The following is a 25,886-nucleotide window of genomic DNA, read 5'->3' as shown; positions in this document are numbered from 1 at the left end:
AGAAGAAGCTTTAGGAGTGATTTCATTACCCATGATTTTACTGCTTCATGGAGTTCGTATCAGACGTTCCTAAAGAAGTCAGCTCCTTATTTGCAATTATGCACACTTCCACTTGCCTGCATATATTAGGCTCGCACCCAGGACTCCCCTTTGTGTATTTTTTTTATCCACCCCCTCTACACACATGCAGCAACATCCCCGCAAGCCTCCTCGCGCCGATTAAACTTGACATATTTTGTTCATTTATTATATTCAATGGGATCAAACCAAACTTCTGAAACAACATTTGGTGTACTTTCAAAAACGGTGTAACTTTAAGTACAAATATTTACTAGGTATACAGCTACAGATCCTAATGAATGCAAAATAGAGACAAAGAATATTGAAGGTTTATTGGAAAACATTTTGTTGGCATCACTCACCTTGTTGAGGGAATAGCTGGTTGACCTTGGCTCAGACGCCCTACCTTAACTGCCTTAGCTGTCTGAGCCTAGTGAAAAGAGCAGATCAGGGAAAGTCTTTTGTAAATTAGTGAGAAGTAGTCTTTAGCATATGTAACAACCACACCTGAAGAAGGCTTCACAGCCGAAACGTTGTTTTCTCTCTTCTCTTTTCAGCATGGAATAAACCTATTACTTGTTCCTTTGCAGACTACACATGCTGATGCAGCTACCCACCTGAACTGCTATAACAGTATATTTATACTTCAAACATAAATCCATGATCTCGGGTACTTAGGCTTTTAAAAAGTAAATGATCACGGTGCTCTCAATAGCCCCCTCTCATACGATGGCTGTGATTTAATAAGAAAGAACATTTTATTAATTAACATTTTATTAACAGTTCCCCGAAAAGCTAGGCTATATTAGAGCTTTGTGATTTGAACTCGACTGATAGATTACTTTTCTTCTGTCTGGCAATGTTAAAGATCATTTCCTCCTTAAAGCGTAGTGCAGTTGTAGCCTTTCAGGTCAGTCAGTGCAGACCCATAGGATTGTACTGGACAGCTAGATGGTTATGTTAGCACAGCTCTGCAGAAGGAGGGCAGCTTGAACAGTTTGTGCTATGAAACACGTCCGTTTGCTAATCAAGGAAACAGATTTATTTCTATAATAATCCCTATTTCTGTTCCTTCCTAAAATATTCCTAATTTTTGTTCCTTCCAGGCTATGTATTGCAAGCCTTGGTTCTCTAGTCCCTGTGCTCTTGTTTATTTGGGAAGTGTGTTACGTGAAGAAACTCAGACAGTAATTTTCCACAACTGAGAAAACCGCACAGCACAGCCCCTGGCATCAGAAATCCAAGACCACGTGTTTGTTTGTGGCACAGTGGCTTGTTAAGATGATACCTGAGCTGACCAAAGATCTTAAAACACTATTTTTGTATTTTTTTGTGTGTTTTGACTCCCTCTTCACAACAGCAGCTATTGTTCAGGACAGTGCGTGTCCATACTTGATTAAGGTTTCAGTTATTTCTGTTGTTTTTTTTTAAATCATCAGAGTGCTTTGAACTAGTTTTAAACTATTTTTAAACAAATCCCCCACAGAGCATTCAAATGTGTGTGTTCTCACTGTCACAAATAATTCAAAAGGAAGTGACATCTCATTAACATACAAAAGTGTTCCTCTGCACAACAGAAGATGTGTTCACCCTGACTACATGCAGATACAGTATATCAAATTCAACCCTTACTTGCTATATTGATATTCCCTCTGACCAGCCTGCATTTAATTTTATAATACTAGTCAAATGATACATTCACCAAATTTATGGAGGTTTTTCTTGACTAGATATTACCTATATTTAGTTTTTAGATGTGGTGATGTGTATTGTAAATATTTAACTGACTGGACCCTTTATTTACTGTTAGAAGTGCCACCTACAGAATATCAAATTCTCTCATATAGCAAAACCTGTACTTGCAAGGCTCAACTAATGTGTGAATAAATGCTTGTATCAGCAATGCTTTTGGAGTGGCACATGTATTATACAGATTCATTTATTAATGATTTATAAGCTATTGATAGATCTTGAATAAATTAGTTACTTACAAATATACCAAATTGATTCCATAAATACTGCAACTTATTTTGTATGAGAGATTCCTTCAAACTAAACTATCTGCCCTTTATGAATGTATTACATTTTCAGCCGTTCATAAAATTGTTTTTTGTCAATGAAATGAACTAGAACATAATGCGTTCAGTATATAAGTTTGAATTTTTACCATTCATGAAAATGCATAATATTCAGTTTATGCCACAGATGTCATAGTTTGTGAATTTGCTGGCTTAAATCCAGGTGCTGCTGTGCATGTCTAGGACAGTAAACCTCAGACCTGAAGAGAACGTCAAGGCTGTGCAGGTGCATGATAAAATTACTTTAAACAGCATTTCACGATGCTGTGTAAAAAAACAAAAAAATGAAAAAATGCAGCTTCATGTGGTCTTAAACAGATGAAGCTGTAAAACAGCAGTTGTGGTGAATCAACATTTTCTCAAACAACCAGAGTATGTTGTATTTTTATAACCAGATGAAAGATGGCTTGTAGCAAACTGACAGCACCTTGTCTGAACGGTTTTAGTCTGTAGGTGCTGTAAAACAATTTTTTAGTTTACATATCTTGATGTAGCTTTGTCTTGCCTATTTAAATTGTCTGGAAAGGGTGATTGTCTCTCACACAAGCTCTAGTGATACAGCTAAAGAAGTTTGTTTAACAGAAATTTCATGGAGTCTGGGCAGATCATGCAACTGATACCATAACAGTAAACTTTAGATGTGATGGTACAGTTGAAATTCTAAACACAGTGTAAACACTATGCAAGCAGTTTCTGTTGTCCAACAGCATTTAGTTTCTTCTAATTTAAAAGAGACACTTGATTTACAACAATGTGTAAGGTAAGAAGGCACATTAAAAATGTAGGAGAGACTCAGTACATTTTTAGCTGTTAGAAAAGTTTGGTCTGTCTGCTCTTCAGACCTCTCAAATATCCACTCTAAATTACAAATATTGTACTGTATGTTTAATGGCGGCGTGATGGCGTGGTGGTTTGCATTAGTTCTTCAAAGTGTTGGGGCCCTATTCAATTGCCAGGGTGTTATCTGTCTGGAGTCTGTATGTTTTCCTCATGTTTGCATGGGTTTCCCCCCATAGTCCAAAGACATACTGGTATATTAATCAGCTTCTGGGAAAACTGGCCCTGTGACTGTCTGTGTCTGCTTTTTGGGATAGGCTCCAGATCCCCTGCTTCATTGAATTAGATAAAGAGGTTAGAAAATAAATGGACCGTATATTTGCTGTCAGTGAAGGAAAAAAAAAACAGAAGTTCAAACTGTTGCAGCGACTGTATGTGCTATACTATACAGTATATATGAATTTAAAAAGCTGCCCTAACTACTAAACTCAAACCTTTTCTTGGCTTTCTTTTCAGGTTTGAAAGTGAAACAGGTAGAATAACACTTATTAAGTATTATTTGAAATAACTGAAGTTGTTTTAATTATGGAAACTTGGTACCATATTTTGTTAAAGAGGACTGTCCAGACAAGATATCTGCACAGCACTTTGTTCTTTGAAGGCAGCAGTTCACACTTTTCTTCTGAATGAACCACAGGGCACTAATGAAAACTACAGCATGTGGAAGTGCATTTAAAGCTGAGAAAGGAGGGCAAAGGGTTGTAGGAGTATGGAGCAATCTCCCTAGCCATGTTGTTGATGTCGATACTCTGGCCTCTTTCAAGACATGGCTAAATAAGATTATTGGATCAATTAACTACTAACTGCCAAACAGGCTACATGGGTCAAATTGCCTCCTCTCATTTGTAACTGTTCTTATACAGTATCATTAACCTACGAAACCATGATGTGAAGCGGATTTCCTGGGATCCATTGAAGAAATTGATTAATACATTAATAGCAAAAAAAAAAAGCAAACAAGATGGATTAAAAGGCCATTTTTAATTCACAGACAAGCAATGGTCCCTCAGTCTTTGGAGAGTTTGGGGCTCAAAGGTACATTAATCTTCATTAATTAGTTGATTCAGTTAAAGAACTGAGACCCAAAATGAAAAGTAGAAGACTCCAGTACTCACTCAAAGATGCCCTTTCTGCATCTAATAAATATCTGTCCCAAGCCATTCTCTGATAATTACTAAAGTTTCAACCAAATTATTAGTAATTCAAATAAACTGCAGCCTTAAACTGCTCTTTTTTAAAGCAGGGGTTCTTTCTTGGAGTTTTAGAAGCCTCTTAATAAGGCGCACCTGAAGTATCATATCAAATTATGTTCAACTGCTGTAATTAACCTATTTATTAGGTAAATTAGATTGTGAGGAGTGTTTTCTGGTATGAAAATCTACAGGACTACAGTCCTTCAGCACTGGGTTGGGGTCATAAAACCTGAGCTTGAACACTCAACATTCTTGGACATTCTGAGGGGAATGTTAGCTCTTTGTGTTCCCAACAGTGTGCAATGCTTCTTAACGGGCACATAAATATCTGGTGGTTTCTCTCTGGCCACCATGTGACTCCTGAGTGACGAACAGGAAGGAAGCCTGGCTCGAGGCGTTGTGTTCTATTTGTTTCTTCACTTTCCTTCTCTAGACAAACACCAAAGAAGTCGCATCATTTTGAGAAGCCAAAATGATGTCCAAACCAAATTCTGTTGATCTGGCCTTTGCCTATCGGGGATTTTGCTGTGATATCCGAACTGCAACCTTTAGCATCGGTGTATATTACCTGGTAAGAGCCTTGCCTTTGATCTCAGATGCAGACATCAGGTGCATTCAGTGTAGAGCTTGAGTCAGTTATACTGCTATGTACCAAAACAGAAACCAATTGAGCTTTTATACAAAACCATTTGAATATTCCTTCTCAATTGTTGTCACTTAATTTCAACTCATGGGACCTGTTCATCTCCTGTTTTCTTTACGTGAGTTTCTTTTCATGGATTTGAAACCAACGGGTACAAACCATATAGTGCTTTATCAAATTAATTTGAACTTGGTGAAAAAATCCAGTATTCCAGGAATGTGTGCTCATACAAAGAATATCAGAAACATTTGATGAATTTGGAGCTATAAAGTACTTAAACTGGAGAAGTGTAAGGTGAAATGAGGTTAAAACTGTATGTAAAGGAGGCTCTTTTCTAGAATTAAATTATCATGCCATTTAGCTATAAAAAGCATAAATGTGTTTTAGTGAGATATTCTAGTGACTAGTGTCAAAGATAAAGTACTAGCAGCAACAATACCTAATGTTCGCTATTATTTTTACTTTAATACTTTGCCACCTCCTTTATTGAATGGGGTTGAATAAGCTGAATGTTTGAACCTTTTCTTATGTTCAGTAAGCAAGAAAAATACAGAAGACCCATACTATTAACATTCTGATCTTAATTGCTTCACTTGTCTTCATTTCATAAAAAAGTACAGCCTGTCAGACTTGAGTGAATAATTTTAACATCTACCCTGCTGAAACCAGAAGCATTGTCCTATAATATTCGGAAGGATTTTTCAAAACTGTGACAGCCTGTCAGTATTCTTAAATATAGAAATTCAAATCAAGAAATCAAAATACCTGAAAACATTGACAACACAATATGAATTTTTTAACCGATAAAAATCCTTTTAACAAACTATACTGTATGTGCAGCTGGGAAAAGATCACCAGCTTGTGTCTTAAATTGGTTAATTTGCATTTAGAACGAAGCTAATTACAGTATTTTATTAAAGCTGGAAACCATGTCGTCATTAAATAAGTTTTTTAAAAAATTATAAATAAGTGATGGTGCCCACACTTTATGTAGTTATGTGTCAGAATGCATAACTCACAAAAATATCAACCCTTCAAAACTAGGAATTCTATGTTCCAGGAAAAAATAATAATTCCATAGTGAAGAGAGTGGTTTATTCAATTTATAGTCTTGTTTATGTGTTTTTCTGTGAATGTGTACCTTCCTGTTATGACAGAAACAGATGAGGGCAGAACTGTTAGTACTGGCAACTCTCATGTATAAAAAAGAAATGTCTCTGTGACTGGGAGCTATTTACCATAGATCACCAGTGTTCAATAATTACTCTCCTTCTTCCACATACACACCTGTTTGTATGTTATACTCTCCCTTCGTCCACTCCCTGTCTCCAAACTTATCATATTCTAATGCCACCCTTTGTAATGTAACCCGTTTCAAATTCCAACATCCATATGTTGAGCGGTGCTTAATAAATGGAAAGAAAAAGATGAGAAACTTATTTTTAATGGATTGTTTAAAAGTGACAATGTGTATGTAGGAGTAAGAGTTCAGTAAGTAAAATGCTTGAATTTAATATTAAATATGACGTGCATGTACACACTACATTTCACATTTACAGGAACAATGAACGATATACACACAAACTTAGGAAACAGACTGAAATCTTCCTTCATTGTCACTCAGATTTAATAAATAATCTGATCTCTAAAGCTATTCTCTACCCTAAAGTATGGCAAGGAAACTAATGAACAGTGTAACTGTACAGTTAGGGAGGGTAGGTCTGTTTCCTGGAAAATTATCTTAGAACACTTCCTTTAAAATAATGCTGATATTTATGAGCACAGATAAACATTTCCTTCCTTGAAGCAGGTAAAAGATTCAAATCACACTGCCATGGACGCTATAGTGTGGCATTGCAAGACAAGGTGGATCCTTTACCTTATCTTTCCCCCATTATGTCAAAGTTAATAGTATGTTGTGTTTTGCCAGCTTGTGAAGACAGTACAAAATATTCCCAAAGGCAAAATTAAGTATTGTATGTCTCTTGATTGTTGCTGTGGCAGGGGTGCCATTAATGGAGTCTTTATACTGATTTCTCTTAATCACTTTCTTCCCTCAACAGATCACATTAGTTTATTCAACTAATGATACTGTCAAAAGCAGACAACAATTAGCTACAGCTTGAGAAATAGGAAATCCTATACCTTTTTTTTCTGTGTCATTCCTCTCAGCCTCTTCTCCTTCACTCATTGTTGGCGGTCAGGATTTATACTGTATGTGCAGATGACTGAATCTTATCCTAGCCCACACAATATTTTGAGTTGATTTGGTACATCATATAGGTTGAAGAAGCTACTAATCCAATTGCATGAGTACATTTGGATATACAAAGCATGATATTAAACTCTAATACAGTAGGTGTATAGTAATCTAGCATCTTCCTTTCAAAATGTGCACAGTGAAAAACACTTATAGACATTCACACCTTCTAGGGTACTGTCTAGCTTTAAAGTCTTACTATTTTGAAATAGGACAATTTGTTTCAAACCAACATCTTGTATAAAGTGCATATTTAGACCTTTTGCTAGGATGTTGAGTCACATATAATTTGCCTGTCAAATCAAAACTACGGAAGAAATAGTGTGCCCTTATTTTGAGAAATAAATACTAATTTGAAAGACATCACTGGTCGTGAGATTCATGTATCATGAGTGCACCTTATCTGCCGGTTTCAATCTTGCAACTTGTCTAATGGAAAATGTTTGCAAAGGGGAAGTCAGACACTCACCACAGAAGACATGACCTGGAGAATCATACTGTACAGTTCCTCCAAGCCTAAACTGATATGATTCTCAGTATGATTCTCAGCGGTTCATCACAGATAAATAACATACACATGTACTATATATATTAGATAAGGATCACAGAGTCCTCTGTTTTTTTATCCTCCCCCTTAATTTCTTAACTGAACTAATCATTTGGAAGAACACCAATTAATCTATGTTATTTGTGTCTTTATTTGGTGCTAAGTGAATAATACCAGTAGGGCTTAAAGAACTATGAATACTGATACCTGGACTTACCCTTGTAGAAATAACCTGTATCTTTAGATTTACAAGTGTGTCATGTTGATGAGCAGGTTATGTTGCCTGCATAAAAATTGCCTTTGAAAAAGCATTTTTTTATTTTCTTGTCCTCTCTGGTCATCTTTAGGGATGAGTACCAAATACAGTCTTTCAGAAACTGGTTCAGGGTAATAGATTCTGGCCTGCCTTCCTGTTTCTTTTATCGCAAAGATCTCTCTTGAGTGTATTCCTTAAAACCTGAATTTTAGGGATTGTGAATTACCATACCAGAATCTTCATTCAGAATTTGAAGCCCCATCTCCCTATGTTCTGAAACAAGGGCTGATTGTTTGAATCTGGGGGTTGTACACCATCTTCCATCTTATTATTTTGAAATATTAGTTATCTAGATTGTTATATGTTGAACAAGTTTTTCATATAATGAGTTGAGTTGTGTGAGAGTACTGAGAGTATAGCATATGAGTTGTGTGAGAGTACTGACAACTCTGAAAGCAGGACGTTAGTTCAGATGAAATGGCAGATATTGTCTGAACCACAACACTGACAAAGCAGTGGAATGTGCCAGTCTTATTTGCTATCCTCTCTCTTCTGAGAATGTTGCCCATATAAACCCATATAAAGTGCCTCATCACGAGTGGAGGGAGGTTTGCCAAAATGCAGGGTGCTACCCCATAAAATAAATTTCAAAGAATACCAGAATGTTTGAAAAAAGGATGACCACATCACAACGCTTTCAATAACCACTTATCCAACTCAGGGTCATGGTGGCCCAGAGCCATTGTTGGGAAGCATTGGGTGGAAGGCAGGATATGCTATGGACAGGACGCCAGTCCATCGCAGGCAGACTGACACACACACTCTCACCAGGACTAATTTTACAGAAGCCAATCAACCTACCAGCATGTTTTTTTTTGTCTTGATTGTGGGAGGAATTGGAGCATCCAACGGAAACACTAAAAGAAATGCAAAGTGAGGGAGAACATACAAACCCCACCCCGGTAGCACCCCATTCAATTGTTAACTGAACTGATGATTTGAAAGAAAATCAATTGAACCCAGTGCCCCAGCACTGCGAGGCAGCGATGCTAACGGCTGCACCACCGTGCAGCTCAAGGTTGAAATTCAGAAGAGTTTGAGTGTGGTCTACTTTACAGATAGTGCAGAAAAAAGCAATAAAAGAGAGGAGAAAATGAAAATAGCTTAAAAAATAAATTACACTAACATTTGATATATTTAACATATTTTCAATGATTGGACCCAAAGATTAAATGAAAAGGACAATGTGGATTCTGAAACACACGTTTGAATTAGCAAGATAAGGTGCTGCAGCTCAGTTGCTGAAAATCCTTATTGCAATTGCTGGCCATATTCCTAACCTTAAACTTGATCCTCACGGTGCTGTGCTGTTTCTCTGTCACTGCAGGTGACGAGTCTGCTGGTATGCATCGACATGATCCTGGGCCTGGTTAAAGGGAAAGACATGTGCGGCTTCATTCACACCCAGCAGTATACCAATGGAGAACGCATCTGTAAGTCACATCATTTCAACTCTGAGGATTTAGCACCACAAGACTGGGACTGGTCAGGATTGGATTGGGTGCTTGTTGACCAGTAGATGATATTTTTGCTCCTTGACCACAATTTGCAGTCAAGTGTCCTAGCAAGGGGACAGAAGACACTAAGCTGTAGGAGGTGCCAGCATTTGCCTTTACAATGAGAGATTAAACAGAAATCCTGACTTTTTGTGACAGTCTTTTCCATCTGAGTTTGAAGGCTCAATGTTACAACATTTTCTAATGAATCAGTAATGTTTTCCTGGTTGCATTACACATTGCTCACTGAACATATGAGTTGCATTGGTGTTTAAGGAAAAATGTTTTAATTATTTATAAGCAAGGAAACACTTTATTGAACAGTTATGAAATTCAAGCTGAATTTATATCACATCCATGTCCTAGTCTTTGTCTTTTGCTTAAGTAAACCCATACTTATATTTTAATAACATTTTAATAACATGACTCAGCTCTAACACAATTTCTTTCTGTCTTGATTTTGTAGTTGATACGACCACCAACTTCTTCCTAATTGCGGTGATGATCATCTCAAGCGTTTATGTGCTCTTTGGAGTTCGAAAAGTAAGTTATTCTTCTTCACCTTTAAGGAATTACTACAGTACAGTATGTTTGTTCCTGGAGTCCAGAGATCTTTAGCTCAGATCTGGGCTGCCATAGGGCTGAGATACTTTGATTTTATAAACGTCTTTATTTAAAATGAGCATAACTCCTGTTTGTGTACAGTAGCTCTATGGATAACTGACAAACACCACTGTAGAGGAAGCATTTCTATATCTTTGTATTGTTCAGCATGTCAGTCATAACTAATGGAAGGGAGGATTCTACTGAATACAAAGCTTGATTGTAGCAAAACTTGAAGGCTTCTGGACATTGGTCAGATTCTGATATGCTGTGTTCACATTAAACTATACCTCTCTCCATTTGTAGCCTATCTGCAGAACAGGCTCTGCGTTCTGAGTGATTTGAAAGGGCAGGCATAGATGAGTCTCTCAACTAAACCATACTATCAGACAGTAGTATGTCATAGGCTGAGAGTCGGTGTTTCATGCCAGGCTTGCCTGGTCTCATCCTTGTGACCCTCTAAACTGTGGCACATGCCTGTGATCGTAAGGTGTTTTCAGTGGATTAAGTGCCAGTTTCCAATGATCTAGATCAGGGATGTGCTAGAGAAATCTTAGGCCTGTAGTTCTGGTGTTTGCATCATTAGCAAAATTGGTGCAATTAAGACAATAATGAGCTGATTGAAAATAGAATTTAGTTGATTTCATTGGAATGAAAAGCAGCAGACACGCTGGTCCTCCGGAACTGGATTTGGACCACACTGCTGTATACACTACATTAGTTATCAAGTAACCAAAGCTAACAGCTAATAAACAATGCTTTTCTAAGAACCAGTCAGTACCACTTGTCCTTCTCATCTAAATTAGGATGATCACTCTTAGCTTAAGAATAAATGTTCTAGATCAGTTATATATGTGCATACATAAGCTGTTTACATTTTGAATTTCACAAAAGATCAGTCTTGCCGGGTCTTGTCTTAGTCCAATTACCCTCTGAAGTCTTTGAAGCTTACAACAATCGAAGAATTTTCCATGAATGGCCTGTTTAATGACCTAAGCTTTCTTTTAAGCATAAAGGCAGAATAATGACATAACTGGGCAGTTGTGAGCAGACTTTATGTCCACAAGAGGAGCTCGTAAAACCCAGTTATTCAATAAATGAATGCACCTTTTTACACAAACAACATCAGTTCTATAATGACCTACATACTGACAACAGCACCATGTGATTGCATTGTGTACTCTCCATGCTTTATAATCATTAGGAATCATTACACTATTGAACAGTGGCCTAAATTTACACTTTTCCGAATGATCTCATGCGACAATGTCAATTTGCATGCTACAAATTTTTACCTCTCTGTCGCACTGTATTGTGATGCATGGAACAGGTAAAGGCTTATTCCACACTGAAAGGAAAAAAGAGAAACACAACATTTCAGCTGGGGGCTTTCTTCATGTGTGAGGGAGAGAGGGAAAGTAGCAGATAGATAAAGCATAGTAGAGCAAAAGAGAGCAGTAAAAAAGGTGTGGAGAGCAGGGAGGAACTGGACACAGAGCAGGTGAGAATGACTATCCTGTACTATGATTGAACTTGCATTTGCCATCAGAAGGAAGAAACCCTGAATATGTGGATATTAAACATGGTTGACAGAGACCACAGTTCATTAGAACTTGTATTGTGGCAGTGTTTAACGTTTTGTTTTTAAAGAGGAAAATAAATGTGGGATTCAGCTCTACATGAAATCAGGAAATCATTCCTACAAGTACTTGCTTGGTTGTTGTGACCGCAATCATTTCTCCAGGAAAGAGCTGCACATTCCTGCTCTTGGTTCGACAGCACTGCTTGGAGTCTTGGACTGCATGTCACTGTCCACTGTCCACTGTCCACTGTCCGCTGTCCACTGTCCACTGTGAAGGCATCCTTAGTACTTGCCTGGGTCCAGTTATCATGGCTAGTGCAATCATGAGTCTGAGTAACATCCTCATGTTTTTCAATTCTTTGATTGAAGCTGGTTGGCTTGACAGCCCTACACTGTATGAAGGGTCTGGGGGAAGACAGTGTGTTGATGGGTAACTGTGTTGATGTAGGTTTAATCTTCAAGCTCGGTTGTCTCAGTGGAAACTCTTCCTGAAATTTTACATGCATACGCACTTGGAGCTGTCTCGTGGACTTCTTGTGTAAAGTAGGGCTTTACTTTTCTCAGCGTTCTGTCTTTACAGTTTTCTTCACATAACTTACATCATTTTCACTTCTCCATTTTAGACATGTAACTATCTTCCTAGCACATACACAGTGTGGCCACATCATCACAACACACTGACGGGTTTGTTTTGGAAAAGGGTAGAAATGCAATATTTACAAAATAATATATTAACAGTGCCTATTTGGACCCTTTCTCAGTTTTCATGTTTTGTCACTTTAAAGCTTGTAATCATGATGCTTTGAAGTAGCAGTTAGTATTGGTTTTACAGTATGTGGTACACAACCTACTCCACACATTCAAAGCAAAAATAAAAAGAGAGTAGCACATCACATAAGCATTTAAACTCTTTCCTATATCATACCTAAATTGATTTACTTAACTGTTATTTACTCTATCTAGCCACTCAACTAATTGAGTGGGTTCTGTCTGTGTGGTTTAATAGCAGATCATCCTAATTCAACAGCAGGTAAAGGAGGAAACTGGTGAGGAATGCCAGTGTGAGAACAGACTGGAAGAGCTACAGATCTCAATGGCTCCATGACATGGGAGACAATGTGCATCAGTCAGCAATATCCCAATCACAAAGCTGGGCTGTGTGGTGGAGTGGAAAACCCATCTTATATCCTGCATGGAGTTTACAACAAAGCATCTGAGTGATAAGCAAACATGTGGTTTGCTGTGGGCAAACGAGACAAAATCTGAACTATTTGGTGTCAAGCATTATGTTGACATCTCCCAGTCAACACCATTCTAACAGTCAAGCAGTATTGTGGTGGCAGCATTGTATTATGGAGATGCTTCTCTGCAGGGATTGGAAAGCTTGTTAGGATAGATGGAAGAAAAGTATAGGGAAATACTAGAGGAAAACCTGTATCAGTTTGCTAAAGACTTAAAATTGGGGAGAAAAGTCCACTTTCGACAGGACAATGATCCAAGCCTCAAGGCTAAAGCTATACTGGAGTGATTTAAAAATAAGAAAATGAATGTCTTTGAGTAGACCAGTCAAAGCCCTGGTTTGATTCCTACTGAGAATGGGTGGAAAGGCTTGTGGAAAGCAATCTCCAAAGTACTTAGGAGAGCTTGAAAAACAAACCATGCACAACATGATTGTACCTGGCTATTTCAACAGAGTTGATAGAAACTTGCGGAAAATGACACGTGGCTGTAACTGCAGGCCAAATATACTTCCACCAAGGGGCTATGAATTCATGGCTATGAATATATATGAAATCATAACATGAAAGTCTTCAGTTTGAGCATTCAAGTGTTGAAAATAATATCAAATTCACAAAAGGGGCCACTTTAGAAAGGATTTGAAGATGTTTGCAAGGCACTGTACATGCCAAAAGTAAAATATAAAGAGATATCAAGAACTTCTATGTTTGTTTTCCCATTGGGAACATTTGCACAACATGTCAGAACTCTTAAAACTTGCTTCTGCCTATTTTTACCAAAACGGTGATTGGTTTCCTACTGCGTCTCCACCATAGCCCAGCACTCAGAAGGCTCTGACAGAGTCAGATCTTGCATGCAAGTGGCATCTTTGGACGTGTCCAGGTTGAACATTTGCTCCTTTGTACTCGTGTTTACTGGGAAATTCCAGCAGCTCATATCGATGCAGGCAGAATGTAAATTATAGGTAATGGCCCAGGCATGTGTGAGACGCATTGACAGGGTAACCTGGGAGGGAAATTGCTATATAAATAAACACAATCACAGTTCAGTTACTCTTTAAAATTAAAATAATATACAGTAAATAAAAGCATTCCTGCTGAGGCACTTGGAATTCCCGGCAGACGCTCGGGAGCAGGGTTTGGATGACAGCAGCAAAGCAGATCACTATATGAGCAGAAAAAAGGATGAAGAGAAGTCTTTTAGCTAAACGGAAAAGATGTGATTCTACAAAAAAAAAAAACAGAGTGTGGTAACGTCCGACATCTATTTTCCTATGCTGTAGATGTCTTGTATCTGATATGCCCTCTGCATAACATGATTGTTGGTCATTATTTCTACTACATTTTCACTTCACGCCAACTAAGCAACCTGCTACCTGCCCCCGAAGAATTCTCCTCAACTGATTTTTCACTGTAATGATGTCCAATGTGGAAGCAATTTTCTATTACAGAATTGTCCGTGGGAAAGCATTCCTTTTATTCTGATCACATCTCTGTTCGTTCCATTCTGAAGGGCTTTATGGGAATATCCAGCTGAGGAAATAACAGCCTGCAACACAGAATCACCCAGAATGGCTTCATTAGGAAAACAGTAAAGACAAAATTAAGTAAGGAATGTAATAAGAGGTGGCACATTATAAAAAAGCTGCACGCAAGCTAACAGAACTTGTAGGGACATCCATTTAATTTAGAAACTTTTCATTTAGGTCTTGTTAGAGGACTGCTTATGTAATCTGGCAGTGTCCTTTTTTAGTTTATGTCCATAAATCTAATTTTAACTAATAAATAGCAAACAGGTCTGTAATGAGAGGATGCAGAAGGTACATACATGTGTTAATTGCAGTACAATGGATTTGGTAAGTTTTTGTATATTGATTTAAATGTGAATGTTCATGCATTTTACTGGCAATTCTGTGATAGACTCACGTAACATGCTAATAGGAAATTAGAAAGACTATATTATAATATAATGTATTATATCTTTTATAAGGTTCCTGCAGTACAACTATTCAAATAACAATGCAATTGCATTTAGTGTATTAATCAGACAAAAAGATGTTTTTGTTGCTGAATGTAAATGAATATTGTATGATGAACAGTAATGCCTACTCTTGAACAAATCACCTGATCTCAATTAATATCTTCAGAATGAGCATAGAATGCCAAGGACATGAGATATACGGATGATCAATCCTGGCAAGGAAAGAGCCCTTTTACCAAGCCTTCCTTGATTTACTCTCCATATTCTTCATGAAGGTGTCTGTCCTTGGGAAAGTATAATTTTGGGGCAGCAAGCCTTCATTACTATGCACTAATGTAGCACAGCTGAGGCGTGATCAATGAAAATGCGCAGACCTCAGCTTCTCAACTCAGAGAGACTTTTCTGTACATTTATTCACATCCACCAGCAGATATGAGATGTCACAGCTGAGTGTCACTCTAGGCTTAATTGCGACAAGGATCACACTCCTCACGAGTACCAAATGAAGTGTATGAAAATTGCAAAGATTCGTGCACCAAAACAGCAGTGCTCAAGTGGCAAAATATGTCTTCTTCTTCTAGGTTCACACTGACAATAAATTAAGAGTCTGAGCAGTACGAATGGAGGGTACACTTAGGCAGGACAAAATAAAGACACCACACTTGTATTTGTTTTTAAAATCACCTCTTTAGTTATAGCGGAATCAGATCAGAGCTGTATACGATAATCAGAACAGGCCTGAACTGTCTCCTTTTCAAAGTCTATGGGTTGATGTCCTTAATTAAGTAAAATAGTTTTATTTGCAAGGGTCAGTAACAAGCATGTTATCACCAGCGGATCGAGTTCTCATAAATGGCTTGTGTTCGTGCTTCTATTTTCTAGTATCAACTGGCAGGGATTCTCCCTTCTGCGCGCCAGGTCGTATAGCATGTAGATCTCACAAGTTGTAGGGGTTGTTCCATATTTAATCACACTAGTTTGTCACAGCTGTAGACTGAAAGTCTGCAGTATGCGAGTAATGGTAATAAAGAGCTAGACTGGGCAAAGCATGAACATTCCACCTTCACCAAAGAAGGTTCAGGTCCTGGGGAATGGGCTGCATTTGAAATTTTCAGGACTGTGCAATGATAAAGGAGTGAATAAAATTGATATTTAGGAAGGTATATGGTAAGAATTATTCCAAATCACACCATGATCATTTTTGCTCTTTTCTTTCAATGAACCTGAGTTTGTGTATCGTTTTCTTATTTATTCTTCAACCAACTATTTTAAGGTATGAGATATAGAGTATGGCACCTGGTGTAGAATTCATACATAGTGGGTTGATGGGAATGCACTGACTATACAGTATGTATCGCTCATGCTGCTAAAATTTAAGGGTGCCACAGAAAATCTTAATAACCTTTTGAGTGTCTCTGTTACGTGTCTCAATGTTCCAGCACTTTTCTCCATGCACAACAGTGAATATATTAATAAATTCCGCATGTATGAAATGTTTTTGGTTTCTCCGATCATGCCACATAAATATTTGTTCAGTATTTTGAGGCACGAAAGGAGTACTTGATTCAATATTTGTGGATGTGGTCAAACATGAAAATCCTCACTGTGTTCCAAGGGAGCTGGTAACTTACAGCCATTCCTTTACAAAAATGAAAAGCTTTTTATTCTTGGCAGTGCCAGAGTTTCTCAAGACAGAATTTTGATCTTGTCTCGCACAGTGCAGAGAAACATTGCCAGACATCCAATTTCTGTTTCACCATCTGCTAATTTTCATTTTACTCAATGCAAATAAAACAGCACCTAAACTAATTCAACACAAACCTTCAAAGGTTTGGGTATGTAACTAAGAAATCCTTTGATAACATTTACTGAAAAATGTTTTGTACAAATACTGTCTTTCCATTCTTATAACTATGAGTTTAGGCTTTCTCCTCATAATCTAATCAAACTCATATCCTAAGCCCAGGGGAGATAACAGTCGCAAGCAGATTTTCTTAAAAGTTATCAGCAAGACAGCTTCTACTTCACACACTGCAAACAAAACTCAAAGAGCAGAGATGGTTTTTGTGCCCAGGGAAGAGCAGACATTTACTTTAAGGTCTATGTAAAGACTCGCTAGTTCTTGACCAGACACTAGGGTCACGGCTACAATATGCACACTTCTGAGAGTCGGTGTCTCTTGCCAGCCTCTCAGTGGTGCCTTCTGGGAGCAGTTGGACACACAGTGCCAATGTCTACTCTCCAGCCTGGATTGGATGTGGCAGATGCAAAAACATTGAAAGAATTGTCGATGTTTTCCTTGGTAACTCAGACAAAGATCAGGTTCAAATCCTCTGAACTGTGTAGTAGGTTGTCATGGTTTCACTGAATTTTGGGATCATTACAAAGCAAATGCTAGCATTCAAAAAATCCAATGACCCATGGTGTTGAGCTTTCCGTATTTGCTGATTTTATTTTACATGGTGTTTACCCTGCACACTCTTTCTGTGTTGTGTAGTATCGTCCACGCCTGCTCCTTCCCTTCATCATACTGCTGGTCCTGGACATCAGTCTGTGTGTGATGTCATTGTTCAGCGGTCCTTGGGGACTCCCAGGGACCCTCACCTACGAGGAGGCACTCATGATGTGGGTGAGTGAAAACGTGGAAGAAAATAGCTTCTAAGAAAATAGTTAAAAGGTCTAATGAGCATTTTGAAACAAAATACCAAACATCCTAAATTAGTTATTAGTTTATTATTATATATATACTCCCCATTTATTTCACTCTTCTCAAGGTCATTTCTTGCAAAACAACCGCTGTGAAGACATCCCAAACATATTGGCAGAAAATTCCAAAAGAAGATGAGACTCAGAATTGTGAAGTGCTAAAAACAGCATTTAACCAAGTTTCCTGTGGGCTTCCTGATATTTGCACACTTCCCTCCCACGAGTCCTAACAGCATTTTGTTTTCCTGAAATAGTTAGAATAATAAATCATTTTAGGTGAGAAAAGAAAAATTTTTAAGAATCACCAGAGAAAGGGGCAAATGTGATCGTACTGTATAAACCAATGGTTTCAGACCTTTGTTTTTCTTTACTCTAAAGGCTTGCTGTAAAAAGCATGCCACAATATGGAAATAGATGGAGTTTAAAAGTAATAATGGTAACAAATAGAGAAGCATGAATACAAAAAAACTGTGCAGTAGAAGGGTGTCTGAAACAAACTATCCAGCTATGTTGCCAAAGTTGACACCTTGGTTTCTTTATTCAAGAAAAACCAGTGTGTTCCTTAGATCACTTGGTTATTATCAACAGGATGGGCCAAGAGGTTTTTTTTTTATTGTAATCTTTTGTTAATCTTATGTTCTTGTGAACTTGCTGTGAAACCCAGCTCATTTCTGTCCATCCTCAACTGCAGGACTCTGTTGGTGTGAAACATGAGCTGTCCAACAAGGAAATTGCACGCCTGACGTTGATCTTCGGTATCACCTTTGTCATGTATCTCCTTATCAAGGTACCATCTCATCCTTCTCCGGCACAAGGCAGCAGCATTAGTAGGAAATGGGAAGAGACTGCTGAAAATAATGGTGGTTAAACTTAAGTTACAAGTTAGGAAAATAACCTTTATTTCCAATTGAATCTTTGTCATCTACTTTCCTCATGCTGGTGACAGATGCTATACCGAGAGTCAGTTAAATTATCTGACATGTGGAAAAGATCAGGATACTCTGTTAAAGAAAATGTAAAGGGTCAAAGCTGATTAACCTCATCTTACACAGCATGCATTAGAGAAGGGAAGGAGAAAATGCTTCAGTGTTCTTGGTGAGTTCCTAATTAAGATGGTGATACTGGATTTAGATAATTCATTTCAATACAACATGAAATCTGAACTAAATAAAAGGAACCTTCTTTACAGAAGGCCAAGGCAAACCAAAAGAAGCTAATTTCATTGAGGACAAGTACATTTGATTAAGATCTTTTTATGTTGTGTTTATGTTGTTTTTTATGTATGTACACACATTCAAGAAAATATTTACACCATCCGCCACATTCTACACACCTTCCCACTTCCTAAAACACAAGCACCTCAAGCACAGCTTCACATCACAGATGGGTAACTTTCCATCTCTCTCGATCCAGGAATAACAGACATTAAAATGCTCGAAATATGTATGTTGCGCTAATTCTTTAATCATCCTGCTCTATTTTGGTCCACGGCTGATACTTTTTCACTCTCTGTAACCACCAAGCCATTCCATTTCTTTTATAGATACTGTAAATGGTGTTTATTGATCTAACAGGGCAGCAGTTATTTTAGGCAGATGGTTCGTGTTTTTTTTTGCCATGTTGATGTTTAAAACAGATGCATGTTGATCTTTTGCATTTTTTTTTTAATTCACGGCTTGACATCTCAGAGGACCCCCAACCCCTTCCCCCCAACATGATCTTTGAGCAAATCTTTCAAACTCCTCTAGCTCTGCTCTCTACCCCCCTTGCCCCCGGGCAACCTGTGAATTCAGAGCTTGTTCAGAGAAGACTGAATTTGAGACAAGAAAGATGGAACTGTCGACAGGATCCCTTTGATACAGTATATCTGAAACTATTTGCACAGCGCCTAAACCTTACATGTGTATCACCACTCTGGCCCAGTGTTCACTGAAATTGAATGTTACTGAAACATTGCAGATGGCAAAACAATCTCATTACAGTTATTTCTGCTTCCATGTTTTTACTCTCTCACATCAAGGGTAGTACCCAATGACTGGACTATTCCTAAAGTAATGCCCATTCATAAAAATGGCAACCAAATCGGACCAATTAATTTTAAAACCGTTTATGGAAACAATAATAAGAACTATACTAGATGTTCATTGACACTGGGGTGATGTAATTAGTGGAGTACCGCAGGGATTTATATTTGGATCATTGATATTTTGAATTCATATCAGTGATCTACTGTAGATTAGATTCTAGTACAGATCAAAAACTAGAAATGTTTGTAGATGGTTGTGTACAGTTTTGGTCCTCAAAATAAAGATATGGCAGTTCTTTTATTCAGTTCTTGGAAGAGCAAGAAGATACATTTCACATAAATGAATGCCCTTCTTGGACAGGATAAAAGGACTAAACCGTTTTTGTCTTGATCAGAAAAGGCTATGAAGCATTTGATTCAAGCATTCCAACTCCTCATAGACATTGACAAAGTCAACACCTTCTCACTACATTCAGTACTTGAAACCAAATCAGATACCTGTTTTTTAGTGTTAATGTGTTAGAGATGTCCAGAAAAAAGCACTTATCCAGAATTGTGAAAGAGGGACTTTAAATTAGTTCTCTCTGTGCCATTACTGACCAAATGCCAGCCAAACTCAGTGCTTTGTATTACACTGCATTGTCTTTCCCAGAAAGTCGGGACCTCTCCTCTCAGCTTTTGCCCTAAATTACAAACAGAAAGCTATGTTGACATCCTGGCATGCAGGATATGGCCTCAGGTTTCTTTTGGTGCCAATTTAGTTTAGTGATTTTAATTTAGTGTACACTGTGAAGAATAACAACTCCATGTTTAAATATGGTTTCCAAAATTCACCTCTAAAATTCGGGTTCACGGCATTCTGATTTTGACTTACATTTCTGTTATAGAAACCGACCCCCTGTGTTTTTAGCCAATCCAGCACTTTACTTCCATGTGAAATTAAAATATTAAAAATAATACAGATATTTTATTGCACATATTAATGTTTTAGACACACATACAAACGTAAGTTTGTCTTTTCCAATTTCAAACTTAAGAGTTGAAAAGGTTTGTATGCACATTCTGTACAGCAGTTTACAATAAAGAATAAGTTCAGATCACATTCAAAAAGCAGGAAATTATAAAACATAAGAAAGAAAATCTAAGTAACCAGAGCAGTGCCACAGCTGAGATCACTAAGCTATATTACAGTTCAGAATGCACCATGAGGAGCATGTTTGGGTCCTATAAACATCACAGAACTGAAAGAAATGACACAATCAGCCACTTAATCTCCATCTAAATGAAAGAAGCAGACTAGCATGATAGTTCTTTGAATTGCCAAAGGAAATAATTTACATCACCTGCATTTGGTCATGATTACTACTTGTGATTGTGTTCTTCTTGATACTCAGGTGTACATGGTGAATTGCGTGATCAAGTGCTATAGTTTCATCAAGGCGCACAACACCCGTGCCAAGGACACTCAGACAACTGATGAGAAGAGCGCTGTGGTAAGTCACCTCACAATAGTGCAGAACTCAGGTTTAACACAAATAACAGCCAAGGCAAGACAATTAAAATTTGATCTTTTCCATGTCAGTGCTGTTGTTACAAAGCAAAGAGATGCTTTTCGCATGGCTTATCCCAAATTACCCCCCCACTTGGACAAAACTGAAGCTGAAAGGCCAGGATCCTCCGGCCGCAGAATTTCGAATCCAAGTATCCAAGTTATGCACAAGCAGGCAGTAGATGAGAGCTCATACTGATAAAACTGGGAATTGTATGGTCATCCATAGGATGCCAAGAAAGCCTTGGCTGATGTCAAAGCTGCCCAATCATTTTGTGATGGATCCCAGCCCTTGAGATCTCATGGGAATATCTGGCATAATGACATAGCCCACACTGAAAGATCTATGGCCTACAGAGCTCACGGACTGTGAGTTCTCCTGGCAAGATGACATAAAAGATTTTTTCTCATCTAAAGTAACACAAATTCCAGTTTCTTAAACTTCAGTATCAGTATTCTTTGTACACTTTTTTAAGCACCTGGCTGTGGATGAGTTAAATATATATAAATATAGTAATACATATACCAAACACGTCATGCCTTTATAAACATGGACTTTCACTCTTCAGAAAAGCAGTCAGTAGACAGGCTTTGACCACGGACCCGAGGCTTGGAAAAGGACAGAAATGACACTTGATGGGCAACTGAATCTGTGCTAGACCTGGCAAGTTTCAAGCTCTAAATGTGAGAGACAAGAGCAATGACAGATTATGCTTTAAAGACAATCAGGGTAATTGTCACAGTATTGCTGTCTTTCCCCCAGGTTGTGCTGCCTTCTTATGACGAGGCCCTAAAGCTCCCCTTCAAGGAACTGCCTCCTACTTACCAGGAGCCAAGTGGCCCTCAGGAGTAATAGAAGCTTAATGGGGATGCCATGCTACCATTCCTTGTTGCTTGCAAGTCTCTACACTATAATCAACCCTGCTCAGCCTGAGAATTCCAGCACAGCTCCATGCGGCTGTCTGAGGTGACTCGTTAGCTAAGGATACAAGTCTGGATGCTAGATTTGCCATGCAATCATATTATACACATGAATGGCATCACTGAGTAACTTGATCTGCTCTGTCTGATTTTTTTTTTGTCTTTCTCATAATGTTCTGAGCCTCTGTAGAAATGATGCAGGGAGGTTGTGAAGAGTGATGTAGCTGTAAAATGTTTTAAATTAGTATTCCTGCTGACAGTGAGCCGCTGTTCTGAGAAATTCTTTATGAAACAAAAGTAAAATTGCAACCTTTCCAATTAATTTTGTTTTAGCATCTGGCAGGATTTTAATTTCCTAACCCTAATCTTACATTTCATTTTTTGTGGGATTCTAATGATAGACAGTCTTCATGCTTTTAGTTTGTTAATTAAGATAATATTAATAAGATAATGAAATTAAGATAATATTTGTTCTTTGTCAACAAAGCTGTACTGAAGTCGGTATAAGGCCACACAGTTTTATAACAAATGATAGCCTCCTCAAGTCATTTTAAAAACATCTCATAATAGATCATTTTTATCAGAAATATTTTTAACTTTTTGTATCAATTGTAAATGCTTAGAAAATATTGCTAGGTGATCAGCGTGCTACTGTTTCTGTTTTTGAATAATAAAGATGGTTAAAACACCTCTACCTCTTTTTTCAGTTTCTTCTACACTTACCAAGAAGGTCACATAATCTACAAAACCAAAAAAGGATTTGTACATATTTAATATTCAGACAATTACGTATTGAAAGTTCTCCTTATACTGCCATACTTTCTACTGGCATATTTAGTTTCTGAATGTGATATCTGATTCAGGACGTGTTTATGTCCTAAATATCAAGAAGTACTTTGCTCTGATTGGACCTGATAATGTTGGAGATCTCAAAGTCCTAGATTGAAATATCTTTAGTACTGTTATTCCACAGATCAGCGAATATGCCATTGCATACATTTGTTGCTTTACAAAACAAGTCTGTCCCCATCAAAAAATGGATTCATGCAAAGCCTATTTCAGCATTTTTTTTTAATTCTCTTACAGTCCTTAATCCGATCTATGTCATAGGTCACAGATGCCATATTCTGTTTAAAATAAATCTACAGTGGTTACCCAATGAATGAAAACCTTAGCGATAGCGATATTGATAAATCTTACATTTGTAACCACACTTTCAAATAGTTGGCCGATATTTCCAGGTATAATGCTGGACTGCATTTGAAAAATACCGTATTCTAGCTTGCAATTTTTTGAAGATTTTGTAAAAACGATAGTTCAAGCTCTCATAGATCAGGCTTGCATAGTTGCATTGAGTAGAATTCCAGACATTCCACACCTGCACTTGCTTACATAATGCAGTCCAGAACAGAAATGACACATCTCTCCCGTCATTTCCCCATAGTGATTCTGTGCTCTTCTCAAAACACTTACTTCCCGTATTGATGAGTTCCAAGTTACAAACGTTTTTGTAACTTGGGTGACATGTTGATGCTGTAATTAGCCTTTCTGCCTCGAATCACTGGGGACTTAGTTTTAATTCTTGACCTGGGGTGCTATTTGTGTGGAGTTTTTGTGTTCTCACCTTGTTGGCATGAGTTTCTTCCCACAGTCTGAAGACATAAAACAATGCCTGTTAACACTTCAGCAGATGAGGAAATATACGGCTTTGTCTACTGTTTAATACAAAAAGCTATGTTTTGTATTATAAAAGCTGTAAGGTTTAAACACAATTATTACATTTCTGTAGAAAGCGGCTAAGGAATTGTGTTTCCCAGTAAAAAGTGAAAACAGCAGAAAAAGCAAAATGGCCTAGACTTTATACATAATTCATATATACTTTCAAGGCATCTCTGACTCAGTAGAACAGCTGCCTCCAGGGACTTCAAGGGGACATAGCCAGAACTCAGGAAGCCCATCTTCAAGCTATAGGTTTTATCATGCTTGGTGAGGTTTTAAGACACAAGTGCTCTGTGTATCCTGCCTTATATGGTCTCTAGTTTCAGCAGACGGACACTGTTTAGAATTCCTAATTCCATTTTTTTTTCTTTTTCCTGTTCACAGAGGTAGCTACTGAGCCATTATTTCAGTGTGTGTAGTCTACTGCTACACCATGTTAATTGCCAGTCTGGCCAAATAAAAAAGGTGAAAATAAATGTGTTAAGACGTGTTTAATGCTGAATGAAAAGTGGGTTCTCAGCCTGCAAAGACTACCCTGTTCATACTGCAACTCGTTATATATCAGATATATAATTCTTCAGATCTGTTGTTTAATTTTAATCATTGTTCTTCTCAGTAAAAAAAAAACATAAAATGTTTTACCACAGAACATACACATACACAATACATTTTAATTTTATTTTAATTAAGTTTAACACTAAAACCAAGAGTAATTTGTAATTTGTCAGTTGCAAATAAAATAAATGCATTTCTTATTGTCTTTCTTTTATTTCCGCTTTAGTTTTTAAATATTACAGTATACCAATATTTAACACATCCAGCTCTTTCAATCATGGTTAGTAGTCTCATTTTTAAATTTCGAAATGAATTTCTGAAAATAATATGAGTATAAGTATCTGAATTTTAATTTAAATTTTAATTATTATACCGATTGATTTTAATGACTACTTTTTTGTTAGAATTTGATTTGCTTTTTAAATATTGCCCCCTGTTCACTTGTTTTGATCCATGAGAAAAGCAATTAATTTGATATTACCTGAAATTATCCTAAAAAAACAGAAGAAAAGAACTAAATCTGTTTAGTTGTCCCCATTTGTTCATCAAAACCCCAAAAGTCCTGGTGCCGCCAACTCAGCCCTGAGTCTATCCAAGCACCGACTCAGTCAGCAGGCATCCAACAGTCTCTCCTCTCTTTACTGTCTCCTGGCATCCAACACTCAGCCGGAGTGCCTATTTCCCAGCCCCCCCCCCATCTCCTCCCTTCCTCATCCAATATACCACTATTCTCTATTCAGCCCCTTTTATTCTTCTTCCAAGCATCAATTTCTACTCCATTTGGCACAGTGACACCTCATGAATCCCTTCTACCATCCTTTCTTCTTCAACATATGGTGTCCAACACACCATGTCTTTGGTCCCAGCAACATCCCTGCCCTGCTGTCATCCCAGGAACATCACTACTACATGCGCATACTGTAATTTTGGATTAATCAGTTAATTTTGGGCACTTGATACTCAATGATTGTCCAAGAGCATTCCTTTAAGGCTGCGGCTCGTTTTTGAAACCAGCATTCCTACTAGTGAGCTCTAGACACAGAGCTTTACTGTCATAGTTTTGCTGGTGCAGTAGTTCCTCCGATGCAGTATTGCTTTGAAACTCCACCACACTGCTGCCACCAGGATTGACCTTGATCCTTTCACCTCTTCCAGTTCCCCTTGCTGTCCTCACTCCTAATAAATTCTATCAGCACGTTTTCTGTAATCCCTCTAAAGATCTTCACAACCATTCTATAGTGTTTGTAGGAGGTCAGCAAGTTTACAAATAACTAATCTGTCTTTCCTCCTGGAGCCCCATCTTCCTCTGCCAATCAACCTCACATGTTTCCAGAAAACATCTCAATTGCTATTCCTGAGCTTCCAAATTACTCAGCCACCGTGATCATATATTCAGTGGATATCAGTGGTTTTTTTCCAGTTGCTCATTCATTCTCCCTTAATCTCTTCCTATCCCTTCCTCTCTCTTTATTATCTGTAAAAAAAAAATCTCTACTCGCAAATATTCTGGAAAAAGGTGATTGAAAGTCAACTTGTTAGCCTTTTATAACCCTTCCATTATGAACATATACTGTAC

General features: G+C 37.8%; 1 protein-coding gene and 1 long non-coding RNA gene across 2 annotated transcripts; one reads left to right on the top strand and one right to left on the bottom strand.

Moving 5' to 3' along the window:
• Nucleotides 1-371: 371 nt before the first annotated feature.
• Nucleotides 372-9,300, bottom strand: LOC107077510 (uncharacterized). The gene is made up of 2 exons (XR_001478526.2): nt 9,215-9,300; nt 372-490 (listed from the first exon to the last, which is right to left on the bottom strand). It is a non-coding gene; the product is annotated as an uncharacterized lncRNA (long non-coding RNA).
• LOC102690266 (lysosomal-associated transmembrane protein 5) lies at nt 4,575-22,726 on the top strand. The gene is made up of 7 exons (XM_015348520.2): nt 4,575-4,739; nt 9,262-9,367; nt 9,897-9,973; nt 17,332-17,463; nt 18,232-18,327; nt 20,961-21,059; nt 21,879-22,726. The coding sequence occupies exons 1-7, from the start codon at nt 4,641-4,643 to the stop codon at nt 21,966-21,968; spliced, it is 699 nt and encodes a 232-aa protein (XP_015204006.1). The 5' UTR covers nt 4,575-4,640; the 3' UTR covers nt 21,969-22,726.
• The last annotated feature ends 3,160 nt before the right edge of the window (nt 22,727-25,886 follow it).

This window comes from Lepisosteus oculatus, chromosome 11 (assembly GCF_040954835.1).
Source record: "Lepisosteus oculatus isolate fLepOcu1 chromosome 11, fLepOcu1.hap2, whole genome shotgun sequence".
In the NCBI taxonomy this organism is placed as follows: domain Eukaryota; kingdom Metazoa; phylum Chordata; class Actinopteri; order Semionotiformes; family Lepisosteidae; genus Lepisosteus; species Lepisosteus oculatus.
The sequence above is the reverse complement of the archived record's forward strand: the minus strand, read 5'-3'. Positions and strand labels throughout refer to the sequence as shown.